Source organism: Centropristis striata, chromosome 13, assembly GCF_030273125.1.
Source record: "Centropristis striata isolate RG_2023a ecotype Rhode Island chromosome 13, C.striata_1.0, whole genome shotgun sequence".
Lineage (NCBI taxonomy): Eukaryota > Metazoa > Chordata > Actinopteri > Perciformes > Serranidae > Centropristis > Centropristis striata.
The window spans coordinates 35,990,657-36,008,386 of NC_081529.1; the positions used below are offsets into that span (position 1 = coordinate 35,990,657).

Consider the following 17,730-nt stretch of genomic DNA (forward strand, 5'->3'; position numbering starts at 1 on the left):
TCAACTTATTTAAATTTAGTGTGCTTCCACATGCTTAGACTTGAATTATTGTTATATATAACAACCCTAACCCTAATAGGAGGGGGACTAGTTACTTTTGTAACTAGTCAGAATTTAATTTTAGAAATTAATAAGGAAATCCACTGCATACAATCATTATTTTAAAATATTATATATCTTCAAAAAGATATATAAGATTAAATGATGTATGTATGAAATACAATATGTAATATAGGAAACATTCTCTGTTAATTACTAAGATATGAATTTCCAACAGAAGAAATTCTTCAGATTCGATAAATTCCTGCATATGTAACATGTTAATGTCTTACTTTTCAGCAATGGGAGGAGAGGAGTCAAAACCTCCACCTCCACCTCCACCTCCACCTCCTCGTAAGATGTTCCAAATGTTGTCAAAGTTCATGGAAAAATAATGCACAATGTTAGTTTTAAAATATAGATTTGACTAACTGTATGTCAACATGTGTTATATGTTCTTCAGCACTTTATGATCAGCCATGGAGGAATCTGTCATGGTGAGTATGAGCACACATGAAGTCAGTGTGGTGAATCACAATGTTCCTACTGTGTAGTGTACTGTAATAAAATACAGTATCATATTAATGCAGTATTTTTAACTCATATTAATCTGTCATGTAACAGGGACATGCAGGAAGACCTCACTTTTGTGAAAAACTACAAACCTCAAAACAAAGAAGTCAAACATGTCAGGATTCTGCTTCATGGACCAATCGGTGCCGGCAAGTCCAGTTTCATCAACTCTGTGGACAGTGTCTTAAAAGGCAGAATTGCCAGTCGAGCTCCAACAGATGCAACAACTGGGAGAAGCTTCACCAGAGAGGTATGAATACCTTTTGATTGCTGTCATACAAAAATATTTAGAAAATATTGAAATACTTAAAGAACTACATGCAGTTAAAAACGTATCAAAACCTTAACTAAAGCGGGCAAAACAGCAGAATGGATTGATGACCACATTTATGCAGTTTCTATGATAATATACAGTTAAACAAATCTGCATTAGTAAGTTAGTAAAAACCCCTGGACTTTATTTATTTATTTATTTTCAACTCTGGCTTAAAGTCGAGCTAGAAATAGATTCTAGGGTTTAATCTGATGCCCCCATAGAGGAATTGTAAGAACTGGATCCCTGACTGAAAGATGGGGTCCATTGTGTAAAAGTTGCTACAGGTTGCATAAACCAAAAGGTTTTTTCGGTTCCTGTCTTACTTCTGTGTTGTTCTGACACTAAACATGCAGCTTAGTGTCACACATCCATGATCAATACACCAGACAAATCTCAGGGTTCCAAATTAACAGAAATTAAAATTAAGTGATTGTAGATATTTGTGTTTTAAGAATTGCCTGTCTGGGATTTACCAAGATGATGTAAGTAACTGTGCCCTCTTTTTTACAGTACAAAACTTACAAAATCCATAAAGGTCCAGGCGACTTTTATTCTTTTGTGTTCAATGACACCATGGGCTTTGAGAAAGAAACCAACACTGGTGTTCTTGAGGAAGACATCAAACTGGTTCTGGAAGGACATGTGGAAGACGATTACAAGGTAAAACTCTGACATCATTTAAAAGTGCCCTGTTTTCTTTCTGGATTCAGGGAATTGTGTGTATCTGAAGTTTAAACTGATGAAATGAATGCATTTCCCTCCTCTTTCTCTTACTGCTGCAGTAAGCACTTTTCTTCTCTCCTGTCTTTGCTTTGCTGCATTTCTGATGCAGTACTGCCACCTAGAGACACTACGCCACACTGTTGAGAAACTATTATTACAAGTCAGAAACTCTGCAGGGAACATAGTGCAATTTTATATTTCCATATTTCCATTGCTTTCTAGTTCTCTCCCAGCCAGAAACTGACAGAGGGTGATAAAGGTTACAGGTCATCTCCCACTCTGGACGACAAAGTTCACGTTCTGGTCTGTGTGCTTCCTGCCGACAAAGTATCCTTAACAAGTGATGAAGTTGTGCAGAAGATGAGAGAAGTCAGAGAGACAGCCAGAGACATGGGTATGAGCAGACATCACAGTGGTTATTACTCTGTGTGGAATAATGATGTCATATTGGCCTTTATGAGCTCCAAAATAAAAGCTTATAGTACTGATTAGGTTTCTGTCTCAACAGGAATTCCCCAACTGGCTGTTCTCACCAAAGTGGATGAAACCTGTCCTGAAACGAAGAAAAATATAAAGGATGTCTATAAGAGCAAGTACCTGAAGGAACAGGTAGGTTTCTATTGGTGATATTTTTAGAAGCCTTTTTAGAATTATAATGAACAAATAAAATTTCTAATTTCAATTTTCAGTGTTTATGCACCCCTTTTATTAAATTATCAACTAAAATGTCTCTTTCTTTAAAACTCAGGTCGACACATTCAGCAAGTTACTGGGTCTTCCACAGAACTGCGTCTTCCTCTTGAAGAACTATGGTCCAGATGCCAACATGAATGATGACAATGATGAGGTGATACTGAACGCACTGAGACAGATGATAGACTTGGGAGACGACTTCCTCAACGACCTGTAGACCTGAATACTGCTGAAGAAGACTTTGTACAAATCTTTGTACGAAAACAGTTTTATTGAGGAATAGTTGCAGTGTGGTTGTATGAGGTTTCTGTTATCCATTATTGTATTATCAACTGGAGAAGCAGGCAGGAGTAACGTTATCAACATTGAAGCTTCATTTACAATATATATGCTAACTATAGCTACGTTTAAAATATTTTCTCCGCTTGACAATGCCTCTAATGCAGTCATATCTATATGCCCGCTTTAAACCTTCCAGACTCCTTTTCCAAAAAATAAATTTTAGCTCACATGACACGGGAGCTGCTGGTCTCTCGATGCATCACCCAGTTTATTTGTGTGAGTTAAGTGATTTAAAACAGTTCGGAAAGAGCAAAACTAACCAACAAACTAACTAAACTAAAATCTGCATTTTGTCAATGGAGTCTGGTATGTTTTAAGAGATTACCCTATAGATAATGGCCTCAGTTCCCCATCAGAAAGCTTTATGACAGCAAGGAGACATTATGAGTATAGCGTACACTTAAACTGATTTTCAGGCCTTTATTTGGGTGTCTAAAATGTGTCATGCGACCATGTAATGTTAACAACTGAATCAATTATTCACTATATATGCTTGTGTGCGTAACATGAGGCCACTCATTGAGCTCGTCCTTCCATCCCTGGACCCCAGCATGTCAGTGTCTGATAGTTTGGTCGTGTCTGTTTGACCTCCGACTGAATAAAAGGACGTTGAACTCTGCCTCAGTCTGCCTCTGCTTTGTGAGTCCAGTCTGTCTTGGTGCCCGATATAGCCTACATGAATATCAGGTCCTCTATTAATACATTGCCAACTTTTCCACTGTGGAGGTTTTGATAAGGCTCTTTTGTAAGAGTAGTTACGCCATTCAACCTGAGAAGCAACACAAAGTAGCCAGTTAGGATGTTTGTTTTTTTGTCTTAAAATAGACCTAATAAACATTTTAATTATTTTTGTGTGTGTGTGTGTGTGTGGGGGGGGGGGGGGGGGGGGGGGGGGGGTTGCCTATTGCCATGTGTGGAAATTATCAGCAAATAAGACATAAAGTTGACTATAATAGTAGATTATGGCCTACAGGGTATAGTCTTAGCCTGAACTTTACTTTACTGCAACCAACATCAAATATATCTTTGTTAAATTGTAAAGATCAAAACAAAATTATGATGAATGGTATGCTTTATAACATTATATAAATATATATATATATATATATATACATAAACACACACTACCAACATCTCATGCTGCCATGCTGATTCCATAATGGTTCATTGTTGCCTCAGGGCAACAGTTGCATTTGAACAAGTTTCCATTATTTAGTTAGAAAATAAATTGCATGAAAATATCAAAAATGAAGGTTTACTCACCTATCAGTAGGAATATATTTTTTTCCAGATGGAAATGGGCCAGAAAATGACGTTTTGAGTGAATTTTCGTGGCGCAAAATGGCAAAGTTGTTTCCTTTGGAAAGGTCTGCAAAATAGGGCTTCAATATGGCCTCCTGGAGGTCATGTGACAAATGAAAGCATTGCTGTTGGTTCCCTATACTCTTCCCTCTTTTTTAAAGTATTGCATCACTCAAAAACATGCATTGTAGAACTTTGAGGCCAAAAATGGGGCAACACCTTACCATGGAGGGTTAAAATGTCCTCTATGCAGACCACTACAACGTCTGCAACTCCATAAAATGCTTACTTTTCATAAGGTACCACACCATCCAGCACACACACATTGAACATTGATATTCGCTGGAAACTATTTGAATATTATTGGATAATCAAACCTTGTAGCCACTTTAAAACTCCTAAAGATAAGTAGGCTAAATAGACTTCCAGATGAGATGAGTCAGGGTGTAAATCCAGAGTGAATTGGGTTAGCGACCAGGTGTAGGCCCAGTGGTGTAGTCTAGTTTTTTGCAGTAGGTATACTGTTTAAACTCGTACTCGCCCGTCCCACAACAACACATCTGACAACAACAACCATCTTGGAGCAACACCTCATAAGCACCATCACCACCTTGTGTCTGATGCTGCTTCCTAACATGTTGATAACAGACCCAGTCTGTCACAATTAATGTGATTCAGATTCAGATGTTTTTTAGTTCAAGAATAAAAAACATCTGAATCTGAATCACATTCACTAATGCATAACTTTCATTATACATCTTGAGAGCATTCTGAAAGACTGGGTATGGTATCAACATGTTAGGAGGCAGCATCAGACACAAGGATGCAATGAGACTGGACCATAGACTGTATATAAATAATGGACGTGGTCACCGTGACGTCACCCATTGGTTTGTGGACTGCCCATTGGAAGCATTGAGTTCAGCGTTACACTCCATCTTGCGTCGCCATCTTGTTTCCGATACAGGAAGCAGACCATATCTGGACTGTGGAGGAGGAGAGGGATCTGATCACTGAATACAGCCTCTCTACACCTCAACCTGACTGAGAGAAGCTGCTGCTAATTCATGTTAGCATTAATTGGAGCATTAACTGGGATGTTAGTTTTGCCTAGCAAAAAACAAAAACAAAATGTATCTTTCTTACCTCAGAAAACTGAGCAGTGACTCCTTGGAGTGTCTGTTAGTCCAACCAAACACTGAACAAGACATTTAATGAACAAAACGTTCAAATAAACTGTCATTAAGTGAAAATACAGTGTGAAAGGGTCAAAGTTATGAGAGCAAATCGGTAAACGTCCTCTTTTCTATCTATATAACGTTATATATAATTTTATTGACACGTTGCCGTGGATACGCATTGCTCTGTTTCTCTCCTGATGACTGTTCGCCCTGTTAGCCACCTGTCAATCAAAGGTAGCCCCGCCCCAAATCATACGTTTCTTTATCTTCGATTTTCTTCCAAATGGGGCCATTATTTACACTATAAACATCAGATTGTCTTGAAAGAGATTTTTTACTAGTGATTGAAACCATAGTGTTGTCCTGTAAAATCGGACCTCCGAGCAGCTGTTTTTCAACCCTGTCTGGCTGCTCCATGACCTAGTGGAAACATGTTGACTGAAAAATGTTATGTGAGGTGTTTGCTCACATTTAGCTCTCAAAGTGGACAAGATGATCACATTGTACTGTAAAATGTACAAAATTTTCTCCCGGGGGCCCCCCAGACGGTTATTTTCATTATTTGCTAATACTCAGGGTCAAGAGATCTTTTTTTGTATCTGGCAACTTTTGAGATTTACATAAAAATTTGACTAAAAGTCAACTTTATTAGAGTGTAAGTGCACCGTTACAAATGACAATGGGGCAATATAGACATATTACAGAAATACGCAGCGACAGAGGTTTATGAAATAAAAGTACTTAGAGTTATAAACTCAAACAAGTTCAGTAAATATTTTACATTTGGAGCACGGACTTAGAAGTTTTCACAGCTTTTTGGTTGAAGGAGGTAAACAATGTTTTAAAGTAAGTTTTAATCCAAAAGAAGAGGAATCTCTCAGAGTCAGAAAGTGAAATGCTGACGTCCAACAGCAACAACACAACAAACTGGTTTTGTTTGGCAGCATAAAAAGTGAAAAAGAAGGAAATCAGTGCTGCTGTCAGCAGAGTAGCGGACTATTAAACTCCCGGCGAGGTTTGAGTAATTCATTTATACATCGTGATATATAAAGCCTAATAATCCATATAATATCCGAATATTGCTATTATTAGAGCAATATTGGAGCAGACTGAGATCTGATCATACCCTCCGCTCACGTCCAAATTGAAATGATCTTACGCCCACTTTACGCTCACTTTCTGACATATGCTTGTTTGATAAATGAGGGCCAATGTGAGGAGCTCAGACATCCAGAGGGAGCTCGGAGTAGAGCTGCTGCTCCTTCGAGTCAAAAGGAGTCAGCTGAGGTGGTTTGGGCATCTGGTAAGGATCCTCCCGGGCGCCTCCCGTTAGAGGAGTTCCGGGCACGTCCAACTGGTAGGAGGCCCCGGGGAAGACCCAGAACACGGTGGAGGGATTATATCTCTCTCCTGGCCTGGGAACGCCTCGGGGTCCCCCAGGAGGAGCTGGACGTTGTGGCTGGGGAGAGGGGCGCCTGGAATGCCCTGCTTAGCCTGCTGCCCCCGTGACCCGGCCCCGGATAAGTGGACGACAATGGATGGATGGATAATTCACCAGCACTACTAATAAAATATTAAAAGGACATTGCATGGAAGTGCACCACGGAGATATCTGCAGCCACACCTTGCAGGAACTAATAGATAAAGCATTTTTTTGGCTTTGCTTTTGTATCAAATGACTGCACATGCTAGTACATCAGTACAGAATATTGGATGCACTTATTCAGCACTTATCAGCCCATCACTGAGTCAAATCCAGTGGTCATTAAGAGTTTAAATCAGATCAGCAAAAAGCATGGCTTTTATTTAGTCATGTGGTTTACTGTAAATGGGAAAAGGAAACAGGAGCGGGCGGAGAGGATATAAAAACCCTCCCTCCTTTTCAACATTGCAGTGTCACTCTGTCCAGAGCAACATAAGCAACGGTAAGGATTTTCTATTATGGCTGTCCTCAGATGTGGTATTAATATTAACATACTATAGTGATTGTGACTTGTTCGTTTTAGTGAAATAATGAGTGTGTTTACTGCCTGAATACATCCAAATCAGTTCAAGTTAAAAGTAAATAATTTAAACCAAATACATTCTCCTCATGCTTGTTTAGTGAATTGGAGCTATACTGTTATGGATAGGGATGAGTACTGTTCACATTTGAACCGATACGGTACCGATACCCGGTACCTGGGAATCGGTATCGGTACTCAACGGTACCAATTTTCGGTACTTTTGCGTTTGAAAATATAAACTTTAAAAAATACATCAAAACAATATAAAATCCAGGATGAGCAGTGCTTTATTGTTGAGTGAACGTGCATTTTGTAACATGAAGGTTGGAGTGTTATCAAAGAATGCAGAGGAGCTCTCAGGTGGCAAGTGCACGGAGAAAAAAAAAAAAAAAAAAGGTTGCAAGTGCACGTGTGATTTGTTGTGATGACGTCGTAGCTGTGCGGCGCAGCACCGGTCAGACAGTATTGTGGGCATAGCATGGTTGAAATAAACAAAGTTGAGTCGGGCTGCTCTGTGAACATATCGAGGATGATGCAGGAGTCTGAGGGATTTAATTTCAGCGAGGCAGTTTGGAATAAAGTGGCAGGTAATATTCCTGAGTTGAAGATCGGAGTTTTAGCGGAGGACCAGAGATGAAGCAGCTAGCTGCTAGCTGCTAATGACCGGTCTATAGAAGAATGGAGAGAGCAAACGGAGTAAGGAAGGTCCAATCTGGAGGCAGACGAAGGCCAAGCCCGGGTAGAGACATTGGAGAGATAGCAGCTGGCGGCTAGCGGCTAGCAGCTGGCGGCTAGCAGGCCTAGAGCCGGCTGTTCGTCTCTGCGCCGGGTTGGAAGAGGGCAGCAGCTAGTGGCTAGTGGCCGCGGTGAGCAGACAGGACCAGACGAGGAGGTAAATAAAAAAATAGTGCGATCGTCAGCACGCTTGTTAATCAAGACGCCAAATGAAAACAGGTTGAAATCAATGATCAGTTTACAGGTAACGCCGTTTAGGTACCGAAACATGGTACCGTTTGATTTTACTTGAATAGGTACTCGGTAGTACCGACGGAATTCGGTCGGTACCTATAAAAGTACCGAATTCGGTACCCATCCCTAGTTGTGGAGGACAATTAATGTTACAATTAAACTTGGATTCATTTATTATCTGTCTCTTTCATTGTTTTGTTTACTGTAGAGCTTTTTTTCTCCGTCTGTTTTCTTTGGACTATACCATGTTCAGGGTGAATACAACAGGGACACAGTCAAAGCACCTGTTAATAATTTATTGCAATTATTTCAACACTGAGTGTAGTCCTTGATTGCCTCATCTTCTGAACACTGAAAGAAAAAAAAATAATGAAAGATGCTGAAGGACACTCTGGTGTCCTTCAGCATCTTTCATTTAAAAAAAAAAAATATATATATAAGATTAAATGATGTATGTATGAAATACAATATGTAATATAGGAAACATTCTCTGTTAATTACTAAGATATGAATTTCCAACAGGAGAAATTCTTCAGATTCGATAAATTCCTGCATATGTAACATGTTAATGTCTTACTTTTCAGCAATGGGAGGAGAGCAGTCAAAACCTCCACCTCGAACTTGGCCTCGACCTCGAACTCCAACTCCACCTCCACCTCGACCTCCTCGTAAGATGTTCCAAATGTTGTCAAAGTTCATGGAAAAATAATGCACAATGTTAGTTTTAAAATATAGATTTGACTAACTGTATGTCAACATGTGTTATATGTTCTTCAGCACTTTTAGATCAGCCATGGAGGAATCTATCATGGTGAGTATGAGCACACATGAAGTCAGTGTGGTGAATCACAATGTTCCTACTGTGTAGTGTACTGTAATAAAATACAGTATCATATTAATGCAGTATTTTTAACTCATATTAATCTGTCATGTAACAGGGACAAGCAGAAAGACCTCACTTTTGTGAAAAACTACAAACCTCAAAACAAAGAAGTCAAACATGTCAGGATTCTGCTTCATGGACCAATCGGTGCCGGCAAGTCCAGTTTCATCAACTCTGTGGACAGTGTCTTAAAAGGCAGAATTGCCAGTCGAGCTCCAACAGATGCAACAACTGGGAGAAGCTTCACCAGAGAGGTATGAATACCTTTTGATTGCTGTCATACAAAAATATTTAGAAAATATTGAAATACTTAAAGAACTACATGCAGTTAAAAACGTATCAAAACCTTAACTAAAGCGGGCAAAACAGCAGAATGGATTGATGACCACATTTATGCAGTTTCTATGATAATATACAGTTAAACAAATCTGCATTAGTAAGTTAGTAAAAACCCCTGGACTTTATTTATTTATTTATTTTCAACTCTGGCTTAAAGTCGAGCTAGAAATAGATTCTAGGGTTTAATCTGATGCCCCCATAGAGGAATTGTAAGAACTGGATCCCTGACTGAAAGATGGGGTCCATTGTGTAAAAGTTGCTACAGGTTGCATAAACCAAAAGGTTTTTTCGGTTCCTGTCTTACTTCTGTGTTGTTCTGTCACTAAACATGCAGCTTAGTGTCACACATCCATGATCAATACACCAGACAAATCTCAGGGTTCCAAATTAACAGAAATTAAAATTAAGTGATTGTAGATATTTGTGTTTTAAGAATTGCCTGTCTGGGATTTACCAAGATGATGTAAGTAACTGTGCCCTCTGTTTTACAGTACAAAACTTACAAAATCCATAAAGGTCCAGGCAACTTTTATTCTTTTGTGTTCAATGACATCATGGGCTTTGAGAAAGAAACCAACACTGGTGTTCTTGTGAAAGACGTCAAACTGGCCCTGAGAGGACATGTGGAAGACGGTTACAAGGTAAAACTCTGACATCATTTAAAGGTGCCCTGTTTTCTGTCTGGATTCAGGGTATTGTGTGTATCTGAAGTTTAAACTGATGAAATGAATGCATTTCCCTCCTCTTTCTCTTACTGCTGCAGTAAGCACTTTTCTTCTCTCCTGCCTTTGCATTGCTGCATTTCTGATGCAGTACTGCCACCTAGAGACACTACGCCACACTGTTGAGAAACTATTATTACGAGTCAGAAACTCTGCAGGGAACATAGTGCAATTTCATATTTCCATATTTCCATTGCTTTGTAGTTCTGTCCCAGCCAGAAACTGATGAAGGATGATAAAGGTTACAACTCATCTCCCACTCTGGACGACAAAGTTCACGTTCTGGTTTGTGTGCTTCCTGCCGACAAAGTATCCTTAACAAGTGATGAAGTTGTGCAGAAGATGAGAGAAGTCAGAGAGACAGCCAGAGACATGGGTATGAGCAGACATCACAGTGGTTATTACTCTGTGTGGAATAATGATGTCATATTGATCTTCATGAGGTCCAAAATAAAAGCTTATAGTACTGATTAGGTTTCTGTCTCAACAGGAATTCCACAACTGGCTGTTCTCACCAAAGTGGATGAAACCTGTCCTGAAACGAAGAAAAATATAAAGAATGTCTATAAGAGCAAGTACCTGAAGAAACAGGTAGGTTTCTATTGGTGATATTTTTAGAAGCATTTTTAGAATTATAATGAACAAATACAATTTCTAATTTCAATTTTCAGTGTTTATGCACCCCTTTTATGAAATGATCAACTAAAATGTCTCTTACTTTAAAACTCAGGTCGACACATTCAGCAAGTTGCTGGGTCTTCCACAGAACTGCGTCTTCCTCTTGAAGAACTACGGTCCAGATGCCAACATGAATGATGACAATGATGTGGTGATACTGAACACACTGAGACAGATGATAGACTTGGGAGACGACTTCCTCAACGACCTGTAGACCTGAATACTGCTGAAGAAGACTTTGTACAAATCTTTGTACGAAAACAGTTTTATTGAGGAATAGTTGCAGTGTGGTTGTATGAGGTTTCTATTATCCATTATTGTATTATCAACTGGAGAAGCAGGCAGGAGTAACGTTATCAACATTGAAGCTTCATTTACAATATATATGCTAGCTATAGCTACGTTTAAAATATTTTCTCCGCTTGACAATGCCTCTAATGCAGTCATATCTATATATGCCCGCTTTAAACCTTCCAGACTCCTTTTCCAAAAAATATATTTTAGCTCACGACACGGGAGCTGCTGGTCTCTCGATGCATCACCCAGTTTATTTGTGTGAGTTAAGTGATTTAAAACAGTTCGGAAAGAGCAAAACTAACCAACAAACTAACTAAACTAAAATCTGCATTTTGTCAATGGAGTCTGGTATGTTTTAAGAGATTACCCTATAGATAATGGCCTCAGTTCCCCATCAGAAAGCTTTATGACAGCAAGGAGACATTATGAGTATAGCGTACACTTAAACTGATGTTCAGGCCTTTATTTGGGTGTCTAAAATGTGTCATGCGACCATGTAATGTTAACAACTGAATCAATTATTCTATATAATATATAATATATATATATACAACATTCTATATTATATTTTTACATGTTGGATTTTTCTTGTTAATAAAAATATTTCTGCTAAATTTTGGGGTGTTTGTTTTTATCCTTGTGGTATCGAAAATGGTATCGAGTATCGAATATTTTTCTGAGTATCGGTATCGAGTTGAAAATTTTAGTATCGTGACAACCCTAATAATAACATCAATATTGTACATTCAGAGCAGTTGAAATTAAATTAAATACAAAAATAAATAGACAAAAATAAAATACATATAAAACAGTCTAAATGTTCTTTTCAATAAGGGGGATTCAAATTAGTTTTAAGTGTTCATTTCAGTGGGAGAATTTTTCAAGATATATAATTTTTGTGCCTTTGTTATTGTTAGAATATTTAGAGATTTTAAGTATAATTTGAATTCATTCATGAAGACAATAAATTTGAGGGATGATTTCATAACTCTATTCTTGTGGATGAAAAATTTAGCTAAACAAAGGATAACGTTGCAACAGAGTTCATCTTTTTTTTTTGCAAAAGCATACTGAAAGTGACATCGTCTCTAGAAATAGCAGCTGGAAATAATATGATTTTTTGTTTGGTTTCAATGTCATTTTCACAGAATGTGCATAAATTGTCAATAATTCTTTAGAGGGATTTAATGAATTAATCAACATGTGAAAACTGTCACAAAATGATGTTGTTACTTATGCTCGCACAGCATCAAGTGGAATCAGCGGAGTAAAAATATGGAATGGGATATGTGAAGAATTAAAACAATGTTCAAACATTAAACACTTCAAAATCAAACATAAAGAGCATGTCTTCACACTGTATGGGTGATTGTCATTAAGCCAGTCTAAGTTCTGTCTGTGAAGATTATAAGGACATACTTTATTAAACTAAATATATTTCACTGTTATATTAATGAACAATGTAGCCATAATGAGGCACAATTCATTGTTTTGTGCTAAAATAATATTTTCAGTATTTTTGAACATATTTTTGATTCACAAATTCATTACCGTAATGCGTCCAGATAAAAATGTCATGGTTTCCCCCACACTCATATACAATAAATATTTAATAAACTTTATAAACATAAATATACATTTGTTTAAAAATGTATAATTCAACAGAATATAATAAAATACAATGTTTTTTAACAATGAATAAAGACCAAGGGGGCCGCTGGAGGCAGTCTCAAAATCACCAAAAAAAGACACAAAATTACAAAAAAAAGACAAAATCACCAAAAAAAGACACAGAATTATTAAAGAAAGACACACAATTACAAAAAAAGACACAAAATCACCAAAAAAGGACAGAATTATTAAAGAAAGACACAAAATTACCAAAAAAAGACACAAATTTACCAAAAAAAGTAAGTAAAGGGACCTTCCACACACAACACGGTAAAGTGCCATTCATATAAAACTATAAACTTTCATATAAAGGTGGGGGCCACAATATATCGTCACGAGGGCCGCAAGTTTGAGACCCCTGCTGTAGACACTTAAATATGTTTTTGAACAAACAGCAGCACCATGTAATTCATGTGGTTATGACATACAGCAGCAGTTATACCAGTAATAAGGATTTTTAATAACCACGTTTTTAAGGATCCAACAATCCTTGATTCAATTAATATCTATTAATCAAGGACTTGACACACATTTACTGATGTATATTCATATTTATATTTCATGAGTCCAGTATGGGTAATTTACAGTGTACTGTTTATTTTCTTAACGTGAAATCCTGAGCCTCTCCTGTCACCGAGGGGCAGTGTTGTCTAACTGGACCCTGAATATTTTCCTCTCCTCAGAGAAAGCAGCAGGTAGCAGCGGGCCAGAGGGAGGTGGTGCTCTAACTCTGAGCTACACCAGTCTCACTGCACACATATTCTCCCTCCGGTTGTTATGGATAAATGTGGAGCGTCTGTTGATCATTTCGACTTCAACACGTGTGCTTTAACATCTGTGCTGCTCTGCTGGAGGCTGTGAGCTCTGCGCGCTGCGACCGATCCGTTCTGGAGCCGCCAGCAGTGCGCTTCATCTGGACACACGATCTGCAGGACTGGCCGCGTCGTTTTCTGCAACTTTGCTACGTTTTTTTTTAGTTTAACACCAGGGTTTCTTCCTCTGACGTGCATTTGGAGCTGTTCACACTGTTTGACATGGGGGGCAGAGAGCAGGTATGCTGTCGCTCCGTGGAAGTTTAGCCCTGCGCCCGCAAACCTAAACTCTCACATTTTGCATTTTTATTGTTGTGCTTTAACTGAACACTGCGGGAGGTTTTTTTTTTTTTATATAACGCCAGAGGGAAATGGCCAACGAGAGGAAACCACGGCTTTGTGTCATGGCAAAAGCGGAGAACGGGTATGGATTTCATTTGCATGGCGAGAAAGGAAAGAGCGGACAGTACATCCGCAAAGTGGAGCCTGGATCTCCTGCAGAAGCGTCGGGGCTGCGCGCAGGGGACCGAGTGGTGGCGGTGAACGGGGTCAACGTGGAGAAGGAGACGCACCACCAGGCAAGTAGATGATCTGGAGTCATACCTGTGGCTTCACCTCCTGGTGCAGGAGGAGCAGGAGCTGGCTGGTGTGGAGCCTCCATCTGCTCTAAAACTTTTCTACTTTCCACTAGGGTTGTCACCAGGGGCGATCCTAGGGTCAGAGCCTTAGGGGTGCCACCACCCACCCTCAATCAACATCATTAGATTAGATTAGATTAGATTAGATTGAACTTTATTGTCACTGAACAAAGTAACAGCTACTTGGACAACAAAATGCAAAATATAGGCCACCTACAGTAACGCCAATAACTTAGGATAGGAGTATGAGTTGTTACTGTTTTGCTCGCTACTATTCACTACACTGAAAAAAAGCAGACTGGGTGTCTGTTACCTTCTCCGTAGTCTAACATGTACAAGGTACTTTTTCAAGGTTCAAGGTTCAAGGTACTTTTATTGCCATTTATGTAAAAAAAAAAACATATTGGAATTTGTTTCAGTAGTTACAGTGTGTGTGTTTTAAATAACATATAGTGCAGCTAGACAAAGACAGTGATGACACAACAGACAGATAGTGCATATGTAATGATCGAGGTATTAGTAATAATAATAATAATAATAAAGTGCAATGGGGTGGGCATCAGTCCTAGTTCAGTTCAATGGTCAATGACACTCAGATGACATTCAGTGGGGTAGGGGTAGGGGTGGGGGTAGATATAGCTTCTACTATAAACAATTATGTTTTGTGGTTGAACAATTAAAACATGTAGTTTAAGCATAAACTGCAACAATTTTAAATTTACTAGAATCACTTATGTTAAAACAACCCAATTTGCTTTGTGTTTTTATTTTCTAAACTTGACACCAGCTGGGGATATATAGGTTGAATAAATGAATAATTACTATTATGTTCATTTTCATATGATAAAGGTAATCTTTTAGGCTAAACCACTTCAACCTAACTTTGTTTTGTTGGCTCAGCACCATTAATTCATGTACTGGACCAATTTAAAAAGTAGTTGTAACTACCCCATTCAATTAAGTAACTCTTAATGATATCATACACGTTTAAATGGCCCAAGAAAATTACGTTAGTATGTTACAATTACCCTTACAAATCTAGTTGGACTGACCTCTGGTAATTAATTAACAGTAACGCAAATACATCATGTTGACCCAACATATTTACATTTTGTTCACTCAACAAAATTGTTTCTCGTTAAATTAAAGCATTTTATTTAGGTGGAAATGATTTCCATAATTTTATTACGTTCTGGGAACAAGTTTTTTTTAGTGTATATATCAATTTATTGTTGTTGTTTTCTCACCTGGTTCTTCCTGCATGCTCTCCCTTTCTCCATCTTTCTCTCTTTCCCTTGGCACTGACAATCATACACAAATATATTGTAGCAGACCATTTCCTACATAAGTAGTTTGATACAACATACAGATAGCTGGTTTATATTATCTGTTACTTTAGCTTAACACTCTTCAGAAGAAGAAAAAACAAGACAGAGATCATTATGGACTGTCCCTAGTCTCTCACCTGAATCTGTCTTTTTTCCAATTAAAGAACTTAATTTTTTTTTTTTCTTACTCCAAGTTTTAGGGGTGCTGAGCCCATTTCAACTCGATACCGATACTCAGGAAAATATTAGATTTTCGATACCACAAGCATAAAAACAAACACCCCAAAATTGAACAGAAATAGTTTTATGAACAAATAACAATAAACGCCCAATGTAACGTATATATGTCAAATCACAGATCTTTGACATTTAGGGGTAGAATTTTTTTTTAAAACATCATAAATGTGTTCTATGTGGTCCACTTGGTCTGTGGTATGTCCCCCATAATCTTCCTTTAAGGATTACTGGGTCTGGGTTCTTATGGGTTAAAAACTTGGTTATTTAAAATCCTTATGTGATCCTTATGATGTGATACAAACATTCTGGGTCAACATTCACAGCTGGATTAAACAAAAAATCTTATTATTTCCAGCTGCTATTTCTAGAGACGATGTCACTTTCACTACGCTTTTGCAAAACAAAAATGATGAACTATGTTGCAACGTTATCCTTTATTTAGCAAAATTTTTCATCCACAAGAATAGAGTTATGAAATCATCCCCCAGATTTATTGTCTTCATGAATAAATTCAAATTATACTTAAAATTTCTAAAAATTCTAACAATAACAAAGGCACAAAAATTATATGATATCTTGAAAAATTTTCCCACTGAAATGAACACTTAAAACTAATTCGAATCCCCCTTATTGAAAACAACATTTAGAGTATTTAATTTAATATCAACTGCTCTGAATGTACAATATTGATGTTATTATTAGGGTTGTCACGATACTAAAATTTTCAACTCAATACCGATACTGAGGAAAATATTCGATACTCGATACCATTTTCGATACCACAAGGATAAAAACAAAGACCCCAAAAATTAACAGAAATATTTTTACTAACAAGAAAAATGCAACATGTCAAAATTAACAGAACCACAGGTTAAATATTTATAATAAAAACAGTTGTGCAAAAAGAAACTGCAACTATGATAACAAGAGACATTCATATAAAACTCACATTAAACTTAAATATCAAGGTGTGGGCCACAAAATATCGTCATGAGGGCCCCTATTGGCCCGCGGGCCGCGAGTTTGAGACCCATGACTTATATCTTTTATAATTCAGACACATTTAGCGCTGTTTGGACTTGTGATTTGTATTTGAACACATATATCACTTAGATTTCAATACATTTCCAGTTGTAAAATCCCTTGTTACTCTCTAACCAGCTTCAAGAACCACTCTGCTACACAAAGCAGATAGAAAACACCTCTAAAAACCTGAGCATAGATATTAAAAAAGGACAGCTATTGACTTTTTTTTTTTAAACATACTCAACAAACAAAACAAGTAAAGTACTCCCATCGTTCACTTAAAAGAGCCCACTCTTTGAACCGACTCGTGTGGTGGTGAGATAGAGACAGCAGGCTCACATTATCATTTTCCCATGCTCACACACACACACACACACACACACACACACACACACAGAAGAACATCAGCAGCAACAACCTCAGTGTATATTAGGTTTCTCTGTAACCTTGTTGCAGCAGAGATAAAAAAAACAAACCTATTGATTATTGTGTTTGAGGAATAGAAGAAGAACAATGGTGCTTTTCATTTTGGTCACTATGAAGCATAGCAGAGTCTATTAACGTGTCAGATGTTTGCCTACGTCTTCATTTTTAGAGAGCCCGGTCATGTCACCCAATGTCTTGTTTTGGGGCAGAATCAGAACCAAAGATATTACATTTTATTCAAGTATCTTCTTTGTCTTGTATCTTACTTAAATCGATTAGTCTTTTTATTTTGTTGTGTTTTACAGTTTATTTCCAAGAAACATACGAGCACATCTCTGGTGCCCATAAGCTTTAAAGTGTTGCTTTTGCATGATTTTTTGAAGAGACAAACGATTCAATTAATCGATTATTAGACAAAATTGTATGTTAGTCGCCTAAGAATTTCTTTAGAAGAGGACAATACAGTTTATCTGCCATCGTACAGTACATAAAGTCTGATATTTTGGTCAATGTTTCCATATTTCTACCA

General features: G+C 37.7%; 2 protein-coding genes across 2 annotated transcripts in view; both read left to right on the forward strand.

Moving 5' to 3' along the window:
* Positions 1–341: 341 nt before the first annotated feature.
* LOC131982643 (interferon-induced protein 44-like) lies at positions 342–11,230 on the forward strand. The gene is made up of 7 exons (XM_059347173.1): positions 342–393; positions 8,922–8,955; positions 9,083–9,281; positions 9,858–10,007; positions 10,293–10,464; positions 10,579–10,679; positions 10,819–11,230. Exons 1-7 carry the CDS (start codon positions 342–344, stop codon positions 10,978–10,980), a joined length of 870 nt encoding a protein of 289 aa, XP_059203156.1. The 3' UTR covers positions 10,981–11,230.
* Positions 11,231–13,453: 2,223 nt separating this feature from the next.
* LOC131982625 (Na(+)/H(+) exchange regulatory cofactor NHE-RF2) overlaps positions 13,454–17,730 on the forward strand; it is a 65,137-nt gene continuing 60,860 nt past the window's right edge. Inside the window, exon 1 of the mRNA XM_059347153.1 lies at positions 13,454–14,124. Coding sequence (XP_059203136.1) covers positions 13,918–14,124 — 207 coding nt within the window. The 5' untranslated portion in view covers positions 13,454–13,917. The remainder of the gene's footprint in view (positions 14,125–17,730) is intronic.